Source organism: Clarias gariepinus, chromosome 11, assembly GCF_024256425.1.
Source record: "Clarias gariepinus isolate MV-2021 ecotype Netherlands chromosome 11, CGAR_prim_01v2, whole genome shotgun sequence".
Taxonomy (NCBI): Eukaryota; Metazoa; Chordata; class Actinopteri; order Siluriformes; family Clariidae; genus Clarias; species Clarias gariepinus.
Genome location: NC_071110.1, coordinates 20,495,854 through 20,510,008, shown reverse-complemented (window position 1 = coordinate 20,510,008; position 14,155 = coordinate 20,495,854). Strand labels below are relative to the sequence as shown.

Sequence of the window (14,155 nt, the reverse complement as noted above, 5' to 3'; positions counted from 1 at the left end):
ATGATATTGTGAAATAATGGAGCATATTTCTTTTATTATTATTATTGTGAAATATATTGCACTCTGCTATATACATTTACTTATTATTATGAAATAATATTTCATGGTCATTATTATTCCCAATAACAGAGATTATTGCAGAGCCATTTTATTTAATTCTGTTTATGCTGTTTATTTCAAAATGTAATTTTTTCAAAGTCAGTTTTTATTTAAAATATCCCGATGTCCTATTTATTTCATAATGCGACTTTTCAGCAGAATGAGTCTTTCTGTCAATCAGCGCCAGTGGGTTGGACCTGCGCGCCTATTGGCTGATCCTTCAGCATCGATTAGTTTCCCTGAATACCTGCTCCGCGGACCGCCGCTACAGCTAGCGATAACGTGCTAGGCAGTGGCGGACTGGCCGTTTAGAGTACCGGGCGTTCTCCCGGTGGGCCGCAGGTCAATGTGGCCGGTCCAGTCAGTACGTAAATTTATTTAAAAAATGACGGAAACTATAATATTGCATCTATTTTTTTACGCAGATAAATGAGTGCGTTAATCGTACGGGCCGATAAAGAGCGTGTGTTTTGTAACGGCCAAAACTATGTTGTATATCACATTATGCATGTACAGTATGTTGCCCTTTATGAGTTGCTGCGCGTGTCCGCTAAGGAGGTGTGCGCGTGAGGAAAAGAGAACAAGAGCAGGAGCTCTGAGGTCTTTTTCTCCCGGCTATCCGGCCCAAAGCGGCACAGTTTGTGTGCATGTGAATGTATTGTAATCGTATTCCACACGTGTTCTAAAACCACGCCCCTATTCGCTTTTAATTTATTGAGGGAGAGATTTTGATCCTTTCTCGATACAGCAAAGAATGAATAATTGCCATGGATGAAAATAAAATAAAAAAGAAAAGAAAATGTGAAGCTGAAAATTTATGCGACAAGAAGGAAAAGCTTTAAAAGCAGATGCTGTGAAATTCTTCAAATTAACAGATTCTGCCCTTTGGCCTGAGGGCAAATTTCTTTTTTTGTTTTGTTTTTTTGTTTAGTGATTTATTAAATTCTACAACAATACTGGGGATTTCAAAACTATAAAATAGCACATATGGGATTAGGTAATTACGTAACAACAACAAAAACATTTAGTTGTTATTTTAAGACACAGAGGTCAGCCTTTCTGTAATAGTTCTTGCAAGAACTGTATTGTCAAGTGCATTTTCAAAATCCGTCAAGCACCATAATGAAATTGGCTCTCATGAAGACCATCCCAGGAGGGCGAGACCAAAACCTACCTCTGCCACAGACGAGAAGTTCATTTAGAGTTATCAGCCTGAAAAATGACCAATTAACAGCACCTCAGATTAGAGGCGTTATGAAGTCTTTACAGAGCATAAGTAGCAGAAACATCTCACCATTAACTGTTCAAAGGAGATTAATGCAGTTTTTGGACGCCTTCAGCATTCCTTTACAATATAGAAAGAGATAAAAATCAGGAACCATCATGGAGTTAGAAAGTTACCCCAAACTTTTGAACGGTAGTGTATGTTCAGTGATACTTTAAATAATATACTTAAAAAGCATTTATTTCTGTATTGCGTTATATTTTTATACTAGTAAGTTGTGTGTTAAGTCAAAAGTCACGGAAGATGGCGGCCTGGTGTGTTCTGCTCATTTTAGCAGATCAGATAGAGATAGATAATTTACCAGTAGACACGGTACTGCCACCTACTGCATAGAATACGCATTGCACCATTAGATCTAACTCGATACTTTATGCGCTATTACTTACGTATGAATAAGGGAGCAACCACACAGGTTGCTCCCTTATTGGGCTCCCTTATAGAGGTAGGGTTGCTCCCTATACAGGTTGCTCCCTTATAGGGCTCCGCCCTATCGCTCTTGATTGACAGAACGATTTCATAAAAATTGCATTATGAAATAAATAGGCCATCATGAAAAACGGGATTTTGAAATAAAAACTGACTTTGAAAAAATGACATTTTGAAATAAAAACAGCATGAATTAAATAAAATGCCTCTGCAATAATCTTTGTTATTGGGAAAAATAATTTGCAGAGTGCAATATATTTCACAATAATAAGCTTTTTTCAAAATATGTTCCATTATTTCACAACAGCATTCTCATATTACATGTATGTGTCTTATTTATTCATAGAGTTATTTATTTCATCATGTCCTATTTATTTATTTAATTTTGAACCTTTTGGAGTTCCATATTTTTCATCCCAAAACCAGCTTTGATGTGTATTTGATTTTATTGCTCTTTTGGAACACACAATTTTGTTCAGGTTTTAACTGTTTAGCTTATACAACTTACTTGTATGTAACATTTGTTTAAATGCAAAAAGTGACACCCATATTTCAGTAATTTTCAGTATATGACAGGCCTGTGCCGTGATGGTTCCTGAGCATCCAACCCAATTTGCCCTCAGCTAATGGTAACAGTGGCAGTGCTGGCTCAGTGTGTTAAGGCTCTAAGTTATAGATCGGAAGATCGGCAGTTCAAGCCCCAGCTGCGCCAGGTTGCTGTTGTCATGCCTTTGAGCAAGGTCCTTAACTCTGTCTGCTCCTGGGGTGCCACAAAATGGCTGACCCTCTGACTCCTTCCTACTAACAATAAGCTGGGACATGCGAAGAATAAAGAATTTCACTGTGCAGTATTGTATAATGGGCTAAACCTAACTTTTTAGGCATTCGCAAAGCTGCTACACCACATAAATCTAATTGTTTGAATTTACCTTATAATCTACAGTTGTTTAGAAATGGCTCCAACAAACCTTTTTTTTTTTTGCCACAAAAGGCTGTCAGCTCTAGTCTATCATGATCACTGACAAGCAGTTGAGACCCTTACACTTGGCAAAATAAAAGACATTTCAGAAACTTGTAGCACCACTGAATTAATAAAATGAATGAATGAATGTATGTATACTTTTGACCCAGTGTTGATGTCAGAAAGGCCAAAATAAATGAAATCATGTCCTTCAAGTTTTTGATTTTTTCTTTTATTAAAAAACAATCTGAATATAACTTACAAACAACTTGTACAGTTCAGCTGCTTGCTACAGACTAGACATAATATCACTTTGCATGTTGTGCACAGACAATTTGTATATAAACAAATGTACATTTTTCAGTTGACCTTTCTGAGATGTTATTGGATTTTTCACCACAGTTTTAATGTTTAGATTGTGGTTAAAAAATTGCCAGATTTGTTGAATGGTTTCTCTTCAACCATTATTCAACAATCTACAAACACTGTCCAGATAGGCATATTATATGTCAAATGAAAGAGGGTGTGGTGCTGCCAACAAAAAGGAATCATATTTGTCACTTGTTACTTGAAAGAAAATTATATACTTATATATACATGATTATATCACATTATCATGGCAAACCAGTTTAGTACGTGGGCTGGTTTGCTATAATATAGCAAACAAAAGAAGGGGAAACTTAAATAAAAGTTTGATTTTATGATATTCTTTAATATGTTATGAGCAAATGAATGATTAGACATGTTGTGATACATGTGAATTATTGTTAGTAATTATTGATATAAGTCCAACATTGTGATGTAAGTAAAACCACTGGTTTACACTGGTGGAAAGTCTGCACCCCTGCTTAGTCTCAAGAGAAAAAAAATATGGCTTCAAACCAAATCAGGTCACTTGCTTTGTGCTGTGTGAAGCTCAATCTCGTTGGGCCCTAGGAATCACCCCATCTCTTGTTACCGTGGAGACAGTGACAGGCCCCGCCCCTCGCCGCGTCAGCGGAGTAAATCTCGTGCTTGTTGAGACAGAAGGGTAACTTTCGGTCAAAGTACTATTTTTCAGTTCACTCTCCGAGTTCATTCTCCAAATTAAGCCCTGGAAAAAAAAACACTGGCGCAGATTAATTCATTCATAAACTTAATTTAAATTTGACACCAGTAAAATGCAAGCGAATGGGCTTATACGGTATACAGCTCACATTAATTAATGACCATATTTAACTTCTTTAAATGATAAAAATGCAAATAGGCACTGGAGCTGCTCTTGTACAGGTAATAACTTTATACTAAGCGTTTTTGCATTGTGTTGCGAAAACAGAATAATCAAGATATAACACAGTGCATAACTTCATAGCATGCACTGCCCAATGTGCACAGAATTGCAGGTTTGTACAGGTTAAGGAGTTCGTCTCATGATGGGAAGATGGTAATTAAGTATGAGAGCCCCTCCCATGGCCAGGAGCCTATTAAAACCCGCTCGGTCGCCACGGACTGGCCGCCTGGTGCTGTCTCAGAAGTCGTGGTGCTGAAAGTGAAGAGCTGTCATGTGGGCAGTTTTTTTCTTATTCCTGTCTTACTTAGACAGAGACTTGGCTAAAGGCCAACTTTCCGCTTTAGACGCGGAAAGGGAGAGCCACGTTTTATACTTTCTGCTCAATACCACTTTGTGCGCGCATTCTTCGGCATGCCGTGTAGGTCTAAACCCTCAGAAAGCCGACGATGCGAATTCAAAGAGTGTAAGAAGACAAGAGGCTGAAGACAGAAGACACGCGGTAAGAGACGAACACAGTTTGCGCAGATCCAAGCGGGGTTTCACTTATCCCGGAACTCTGTGGTGTGGAGCAGGAAACATCGCAGATAACTACGATCAACTAGGTGAGGATCATTATGATCAGGGTATATAGTCTATATATGGTTATATTAAGTTTTATTCTTTGGTATACACTTTGTCTAAATACACTTAAATACAGGCTGCATACAGGTAAAGCATGATACAATTTGTGTTGACAGTATTTCTCCCAAACCTATTTGTCTATTCAATAAAAATAGCCCAATTCCGCAAATCTTTCAGTTGTATATGTATTTATCTTTGCTGCCTTAAAAATATTTTTTGTTTATTAAATTTGAGAACACCTGATTTTTTTTTACAACCTTTTGAATAATATTTCACTTTCCTCTTTGAATTTGTCTGTCCTCTCCAGGAGAGTTTGCTGAGACAGACAAATGCTGCCGTACACATGACCATTGTCCCCATGTCATTCATGCATTTACTTCGAAATATGGCTTCACCAACTTTAAGTGGCATTCCATTTCACACTGTGACTGTGACAATGCGTGAGTAACCCAAAGCTTACCATGCATTGTCCTGGAAACTGCCCTTACCAAATTTCAGGCTTTGCATGTTTAAACACACATTAATTATTTAATTATAGAGGAGTATTAAGATTATTAAGAGTAAAATCTTCCATACTTAATCAATAACATTTAGCCTTATGTTTTGTTTAAAATACTATGTTTTAGTGCTTGTAAAAAAATAAAATAAAAATCTCATTACCCTGCAGAATGAAGCAGTGTCTAAGGGAGGTTAATGACACTTCATCACGAGTGGTTGGCCAGGCTTTCTTTAACGTGATTGAAGTTCCCTGTTTTGAATTCTCCCTTGAGGAGCAGTGTGTTGAGCGGTACTGGTACGGAATGTAAGTAAAACATCCTACAGGTTTTACTTCAAACAAGAATTGGACTTTGACTGTCACTATATAATGTAATTCTTTCTTTATTTTATTATAAAGGTGTAAGAGATATGACAAAGTGCCTGTTGCTGTGTTGAGGGAGTCAGTGCCTTATGATTTTGGAGATATTGAAGTTATTGATGTGTTGACCATAGCACCTCCTAAGGTAAAATTATCTGAGACAGATGAGAATAAGGAAGAACCACACAGGTCAGAAAACACAACACAGTCAAGCACCTCAGGATCCAAAAACCCAGAACCAGTAGAATCCTCACTTACAAATGTTGTCACAGCAGCTGAGGACTTCATCAAAGTACTTGCTACAGTTTCTACTTCACAGGGGTCATCTATTGATGGTGGAAACACAGGTGAAACACAGACTTTAGACAAAAAGAAGAAGAGAAAGGATGCAGGAAAAAAGAAAAAGGACTTAAGAGGAAAGAGGAAGTTGAAAAAGAAAAAGCAGAATGCAGGCAGTATTTCAAAGGACAGTGAAAGAGTCACAGGTACTCCGTCTGCACACAGATCAGAGAGCGTCATCAACAAAAAGAATTTTGTGGAAGACTCTGAAAACTTTATGGACAGCAAATTCACTTTTATGGGAGACATTGAGCACTTTAATAAGATGATGAAGGATGAGCAACAGAGGACACCTGACGGGAGTCAAGTTGACACTACCACTGCACCAGATGCAAAGCAAAAGGCTATTGGTTTGGGCCCACAAAAGCAAGTCAAGGATAAGGAGTTTGTCCAACTGTTCTCCACAGTGCCATTCACTACCACCAGCAAACTATCAACTGCTATGCCGAAACACAGAATGGCTAAAAAGAGACAGAGACATCCAACTTCGATTTTCTTGCCTATAAAAGGCAATCTACAAAACATGATGGCAGATAACACCACAGTGAGTACAACTGAAAGTACTAGCTTAGCAGGTCTGACAACACACACTCCCATTAGTGTACCATGGGAGGATGCCCCACACAACGTTGAATCCCACCGTGAAAAGGGAGCTGTGTTTAATGCTATCGCAGAGAATACACCCATTGTTGAAACCAAAGGGCTGAGGTCAAGACAGAAAGGGGGGAGGAGAAAAAGTTGGAAGCTGTATAAGCCTTCCTCCCCCACAGATTCTTTAACAGCAGAAAAAACAAAAGTTCTCCTGACCGACCGAGCTCAGCGGCTAACTGGCCCATTTCCTGAACCACACAGTGCATTACAGAGACTGCAGTCTAATGGAACAAGGAAAATGGAAGAAAAAACTAAGACAGGGGTGTCTCTTAAAACTCAGTGTAAAATTTCAAAAGGCTCTCAGCTCAGAAATAGTGCTCAAAAATCCAAGTCTAAATCATCCATGATAGGCAAGGCACAGCAAGAAGCGTTAGCAATCATGGCTACCAGTACCTCAGCTATAATTGATCTGGCTACTCAGGTAAGGGGTATTGAGGCAAGCGGTGGACAGCTTTTCTCTTCTGGACTACAAACTATTACTCCAACCATGCTGCCTCTGAAAGCCAGAGCACCCAAGATAGGAAGATCAAAGCAGAAGGCTGAAAAGAGTAGAAAAAAAGCAAAAAGAACATGCGCTTAACTAGCTAAAACAAAACAGTGGAATGAATTCTTAGTACAGTAAGTAACCTGTTGTGATGATCAGACTTGTTAGTACAATAATAAAGACATGATTTAAAGTATAGCAATTTGTAAAACTCAGTGATGGTAGTCAGCATGGTTGCCTATACTGAAAGCTGTCAATAAATAAAGTGAGTTGGAAAAAAAACTTTTTCCGATCGTTTTTAACTTTAAAATGACATTACAATGTCCATTAAATTTCAGCTTTGGACTTTCAGGCATTTGCCATGAATAAAATGATTAAGCAGAAAAGAGTGTAAAGATGTAAAGAGTGTGGGAAATAACACATAAAATATAAACTAAATCTGGGTAAAAAAAAAAAAAAAAACTAAATTCTTTGTAACATTTTAGGGATTTCTCATTTTTTGTGATATAAGTGATCCAAAGATAAAGCAAGATAGAACAAAAAATATATATAGATATTAATACACTTTTCTTTGCACAGATGGACCAGTAAGGAGTAAGAAATACCAGTCATACGATTATTTAAATTATGGTGTGATGTGAAAACTACACCTATTCCCACTCATGACTCCTCCTTCAAAGCCTTTTGGTACTTTAAATTTTTAGAATGGGAGCTAAGAAACAATGTGAACCTTTATTCCGATGGTACAAAAAACGTCACAATAGCATATTGCAGTGGTTTGTACTACAAACCTGCATTCCTTTAAATAAATTAAAAGTGACCCAGTTGTAAAAACTTCGGTCCGAAAGCTAAAGAACCTGCCGTGCAACGACATTTAACCATTTTTTTAAATGTGCATTTTTATGTTTTAATACTAAATTGTTTCAATGACAAAAACTCCAACTTATTAACTAAACATGATCTGTGTAAGAGAATGACTACCTGTTAAATACTTCATAAAATAGGGGAAAAACTTGTAATGAGAAAGAAATAAAAATACAGTTTTGAATATTGGTAGATTATGGTCATTTTGTGGCTTTTTGTAACATTCGCGGATTTCCCTGGTATGCAGCCAATGCGAGAAAATAAGCAACTAATTTTCCTAAAAGTAAGTTCACAGTTTCACCAGATTCAAAAATCAGTGATTTGTGAATTATCCTGAGCTTTTTGTGGTGGCATTTTTTTATCCATTTTTATACTTTGAAGGTCGATTAAGGTACTCTTTTGTGCTCCAAAACTGCAGAAGTGCACTTATATTTTGATCAGTTAGTTAAACATGGATGTGTCTCCTATAGTTTATCTGGAAATGATCTTTTTGGAATATAAGAGATTAATTTATAAAAATGCTCCATGCAGAGAAAACACTGAATGTAAAGGCCTTCATAGGAGAGCTATTTTAACTCTTATAGATAAGCAGCATATTTAACATTTGACAACAAACCTTCCTAGCTGAAGGTATTCCACTTACTTTGCCCAAACATAAACATGTCTGGACATGGGTGACTACATGTAGAGAATGTAAATGTTTTTGTATTTGATCAGTAAGATTTCTTTATAAAGTGGTCTGTGTGTTGGCCTATTGCCCATGAATACGAGTGTTTCATTACCAGAATTTCAACTTAAGGCACACAGAACACTGCTTTTGGAGACTGGACTGTAGTGCACTCAGTGTGGCACTGTTTATATTTGTGATATTTCTTGAGGCCTAAATGAGTATCAACAATATTTACCTCAATTCTGTGACCTCCACCAGAATAAGCAGAATTAAAAAAAAATTATGAAATTATTACATTTAATTCTGTTATCATGCAGTTTTTGTTTTAGTGGTGCAAACATTTACAGTAGATCAATGATAAATATCAATAGTTTCAAAGCACGGATTTTAACACGTTTTTGCAGTTTCATGCAAATGTCTTTTTGGGTTAGACATTTATTTATGTCTAATCCAAATATTATGCAACTGGTATTACTAGTATAATTCTATTAGTCTAATTCTATATATACATTATACCCCAGGTCTTCTTTTCGTTTTGAGAATTAGCTTCTGGTAAAATAAAAGATTTAACACACAGTCCAGTTCTTATTTTTGTTGCTTTTTACAGGATCTATGTTGACACAAGGAACACAAACTTACTGTACACCCATGTCTACGATTACATTAAACCACGTGCCTTATATGATATAGAGCTCTGACACTTTTAGGCATGGACATCACAAGACTGCAGGAGGTGTGCTGTGGAGGTGGGACCTTCATGGATCAGACTGGTTTGACTAGCAAATCCCCACAGTTCTTAAACAATTGTGGTAGAACATACTGTAGTCCTGCGGAAAGAGGCCACTGCCTGCCATTAGGAAATGTTATTTCCAGGTGTAAAAATAATGGCCACATGAATGCCAGGTTTCTGAATGGAACATAGCCCAGAGCATGGGTGAAAGCTTACAGGGGCACTTCTGGAGATTCTGGGCTCCTTGACAAAGCCAATCCTTTTTTTAATTTGCCATAGCGTTTACTCAGATTATAGAATCATCTATACTTACTGTCCCCATAGTACCTTTGTAAAATTATGCAGCCCCATACACAGCAAGCTTCTCTTCTGACGTACTTGTGTTTTAATGTTATATCTGATAAATGTATATGTTCTTGTACTGCTAAGACTGAAAGCCTGAAAGATCACAACTGGCACTCAAAATTAAAAGAATGAATAATAGCATCTACAGATATATATTTTTTGTAATAATAATTTGATATTATTTCAGTCTTAAGCCTTTACTATAATGCAAAAACTGATCCGGATTTTGTAATAGTAATTATAAACTGAGTCTTTCACGACCATGTGATACTACAAATAAATACTTTTAAATAAATACTATAAATACTTTAAACAACCATTTTCTTATTTGAATAACCTTTTAAATAAGTTTTTGGCTTCAAGGGTTGTTCCTGTATATTTGATAACTGATAAAAAAAAAAACACAATGTTGTACACAAAAGTAACAGGACAGTGCAATTTTTTTTATTTGTATAATGAGATCATTAATTTAGAACCAAGGTTGCGCATTAGTGACATTGTGTGGTGAAGGAATAATATGACAAACCAAGGTACAAAAGCCCATTTAATAACAAAAAAAGTCTGTAAGTGTCCACCAGAGGGCATCTGGAAAATGGAAAGGAAAAAAGAAAAAACAATCAAGATTGCGGCACAGTGGTGTAGTGGTTAGCACTGTCACTTGCACCTCCAGGGTCTGGGTTTGATTCCCGGCCAGGCTGGATTCCCGTTTCTGTGTGCATGGAGTTTGCATGTTCTCCCCAAGCTTGGTGGGTTTCCTCCAGGTACTCCGGTTTCATCCAACAGTCCAAAGATATGCAGGTTAGGCTAATTGGCGTTTCCAAATTGCCCATAGTATGTGATTGAGTGTGTGAGTGGGTGCATGTGTATGTGCCCTGCGATGGATCGGCACCCTGTCCAGAATATACCCTGACTCGTGCCCTAAGCCTCCTGGGATAGGCTCCAGGTCCCCGTGACCCTGAACACAGGATGAAGCGGTATAGAAAATGAGTAATGAGTAAGAATCAAGATTGCCCCCCATCTAAACAACCTGAGGAAACACAGCAATACCCTTAAGCCCTAAATACAGACTGTGCAAAAGCTTTTATCTACAAGCTATCCGTCTTCTCAACAAAAAGGGACTGGATTGATAAACACATACACACGCACGCACGCACACACGCACACACACAAACATTATCACTCAGCTTAACTCAACTACCTCAAAACATTGAGACTGGACTGACTAATCAACACAAGCGCAAATACACTGACCTACACTACCAAACTATCGTACACATTAACCTGTAAATGCTCTTTTGCACAATATTCATTACTGGACTACTTTTTGCACTTACTTCTTAACTTCTTAATTCTTGCTGCTACATTAAGGAATGTTTACTGTTTCTCCACTACCTTAACTCATCATCTCATCACCTCAACACCACATTATTATGTTATGTTGTGTTTGTCGCACTGTCACTTTGTTGCTTTTGTTTGCACATTTGCACGTGCACTTTATGTTGTCTGTTTAAAAAAAAAACCTGTAGATAGTCTTCCTTAGCTAGTTAGTTTCTGTTAATTTATGTTATAAATTTATGTTGCAAGTAGTACGTTGGTCCTGGAGGATTGTTGTTTCGTTTCACTGTGTACCAACTGTATATGGTTGAAGTGACAATAAAGCCTACTTGAACTTGAACTTGAACTAGGGCAGTGTGCACTTAATACCGTTCACAATAATTTACAAGTTCACAATAAACTTACATGTAGAACATGTTAGCTGTTTAGCCACATGACTATAGCCATTATATTATGTATATGTTACCTCTGTTGATTCTGCTAGGCTGTGTATTTTGCATTGGTTTCACAAATGTTTTTTTTAAGAAGCATCACTTTACCTATGAAGTAAAATTTCATCTCTTCCAGGATGATCCCACCCCTATCCATAGGGCAGATATCTACTTAGAAATAGCTTACACAAGCTGTGTGTCAGTTAGGATTTAGGCCTAATCACAGCAAAGAAACAGCACATGTTAAGATGGTAAATGACCTCCTATTAGCCTCTGATCACTATGCTTGTGTTACTTGTATTCTCCTTCACAGATTAGAAAATGTAGTAGGAATTAAGGGAACTGCCCTATCCTTGCTCAGATACTATTTGACTGATCGTGATCAGTTTGTAGATTTAAATGGTCACTATTCTGCATGTTCTTAAGTGGTGTTTCACATGGTTTGGTTTTAGGTCCACTTCTTTTTACCCTTTACATGCCTACTCTGGGTAACATAATTCGTAAGCATGGTATTAGTTTTCACTGTTATACTGATAACACACAGTCTCAGCAAAAACAGATGAGACAAACAAACTTAATAAAATTGAGCAATGTGTGAAGGACATAAGAGTGTGAATGTTAATTAACTTCCTTCTGCTAAATCCTGAAAAGACAGAAGTTCTAGTCATATGACCACATGCAGCTAGAAGCAAGCTTTTTGATCACACTGTAACTTTAAATGGCCTTTCTGTTCCATTAAGTGCAACTGTAAAAGAATTAAGGGTGGTTATATAGAAATATTGCCAAGATGAGGAATATATTGTTACTAAATGATGCAGAAAAAATAGTTCATGCTTTTATTACCTCTAGGTTGGACTGTTGTAACGCCTTACTGCCTGGTTGTACAACTAGGTGCATAAACAAGCTCCAGTTAGTTCAAAATGCAGCAGCAACTGCCCTTACTAGAACCAGAAGATATAAACACATCACCTCTATCTTATCCACACCGCATTGGCCCCCGAGTAAAATTTCGCATTGATTTTAAAATGCTACTTTTGATGTATAAAGTATTACATGGTCTCGCCCCATAATATTTGAGTAAACTCCTAGTGTCTTGTGATCTTCCTTGTAATGTATACTTTGATAAAAGTATGCACACTGCTTGTCAGTACAGCGTATTATGAAAGCAACAGCTAGGGCAGAGGTTTTTCTTACAGAGCCCCAAAGTTTTGGAATAGCTTTCCAATTAATGTTTGAGACAGTCTCAGTGTTTAAGTTTAGGCTAAAAACCTATTTATTTAGCCAAGCATTTATGAGTAGATTTGCCTTAGATTAAGGAGCAGATCTGGGGGCCTCATGGACGTAGAGTATTATGGTGAACTGGTATGTTTAAATGCTGTCTTCCCCACTCTCATTGATTCAATTCAATTCAATTCAATTCAATTTTATTTGTATAGCGCTTTTAACGATTTACATCATCACAATGCAGCTTTACACAATCAAAAGAACTAAGTTTGTATGAAATGTGAATGTGTATGAATCAAAATGCTATGATTGTCAATGATTGTCCCTGATGAGCAAGCCTAGGACGACGGCGACAGTGGCAAGGAAAAACTCCCTGAGATGGTAATAGGAAGAAACCTTGAGAGGAACCAGACTCAACAGGGAACCCATCCTCATCTGGGTGAAAACAGATAGCAGGGATTGATGTGCATAATAATATGCGAGACTGGAAGTTCAATATAAGAGGAGATGTGTAAGATTAAAGTCCAGTTTGTAAAAATTTCAGTCCTGAACTATTGAGCAACTGAAGTCACAGGTCCTCAGAGAACAGCAGTCTGCATCAGTCGAGGACAGGACCACCTTCATGGAAAAGTGGAACCAACCCCAGTCACCACACGCATTCCAGGCAGACCACACGGGGGCATCCATGTGATGAGATCTCCAACCAGAAGCAGGACTCCAGGATGAGTTAGAGAGGTCCAGCGGGCAGAGGGGGTCTGGATCACTGGCAGCTCAGGAGCGACATGTATAGCTCGACAGAGAGATAGGTAGAGGAAAAAGGAGAGAGGGAGAGAGAGAGAGATAGGAGAGAGCAGAAAAGGAGAGAGCAAAGAGATGGAGAAATAACAGTTAGGTATGGTCACAGTCGAACAATGTAAAAAGTGAATGTATATTTAGTGCAGAGTGCAAGCAGAGACTCCGGCAGGACTAACTATGACAGCATAACTAAAAAGGGAGAGCCAGAAGGAAACACAAACATGAGGGCTTCCAGAGATGTAAGGCAACCAATCACTTCACCGTCAACAAACCTGAGTGATCAATGAGAGTGGGGAAGACAGCATCCAAACATACCAGTTCACCTAATACTCTACGTCCATGAGTCCCCCAGATCTGCTCCTTTACCTAAGGCTAATCTATTTATAAAAATGCTTGGCTAAATAAATAGGTTTTTAGCCTGGACTTAAACACTGAGACTGTGTCTGAGTCCCGAACACTATTTGGAAGACTATTCCATAACTTTGGGGCTTTGTAAGAAAAAGCTCTGCCCCCTGCTGTAGTTTTAATAATACGCGGTACTGACAAGCAGCCTGCATCCTTTGATCGAAGTAGGCGTGGTGGATTGTAAGACACTAGCAGTTTACTCAGATACTGCGGCGCGAGACCATTTAATACTTTATACGTCAAGAGTAGTATTTTAAAATCGATGCGAAATTTCACAGGAAGCCAATGCAATGTAGATAAGATAGGGGTGATGTGCTCATATCTTCTGGTTCGAGTGAGGACTCTCGCTGCTGCATTCTGGACT

The 14,155-nt window shown here is 37.9% G+C and overlaps 1 protein-coding gene across 1 annotated transcript; it reads left to right on the top strand.

Moving 5' to 3' along the window:
* Positions 1-4,277: 4,277 nt before the first annotated feature.
* On the top strand, positions 4,278-7,456 carry proca1 (protein interacting with cyclin A1). Its single transcript, XM_053506892.1, has 4 exons — positions 4,278-4,643; positions 4,970-5,102; positions 5,330-5,464; positions 5,558-7,456. The coding sequence occupies exons 1-4, from the start codon at positions 4,313-4,315 to the stop codon at positions 7,086-7,088; spliced, it is 2,130 nt and encodes a 709-aa protein (XP_053362867.1). The 5' UTR covers positions 4,278-4,312; the 3' UTR covers positions 7,089-7,456.
* Positions 7,457-14,155: the final 6,699 nt, after the last annotated feature.

What these genes read in the sequence shown, in the direction of transcription:
- proca1 (XM_053506892.1), top strand. Translation starts at nt 4,313, where the DNA reads ATGTGGGCAGTTTTTTTCTTATTCCTGTCTTACTTAGACAGAGACTTG. An exon ending in CACTGTGACTGTGACAATGC is followed by an intron (nt 5,103 to 5,329) that starts GTGAGTAACCCA and finishes ATTACCCTGCAG; the next exon opens with AATGAAGCAGTGTCTAAGGG. An exon ending in GAGCGGTACTGGTACGGAAT is followed by an intron (nt 5,465 to 5,557) that starts GTAAGTAAAACA and finishes TTTATTATAAAG; the next exon opens with GTGTAAGAGATATGACAAAG.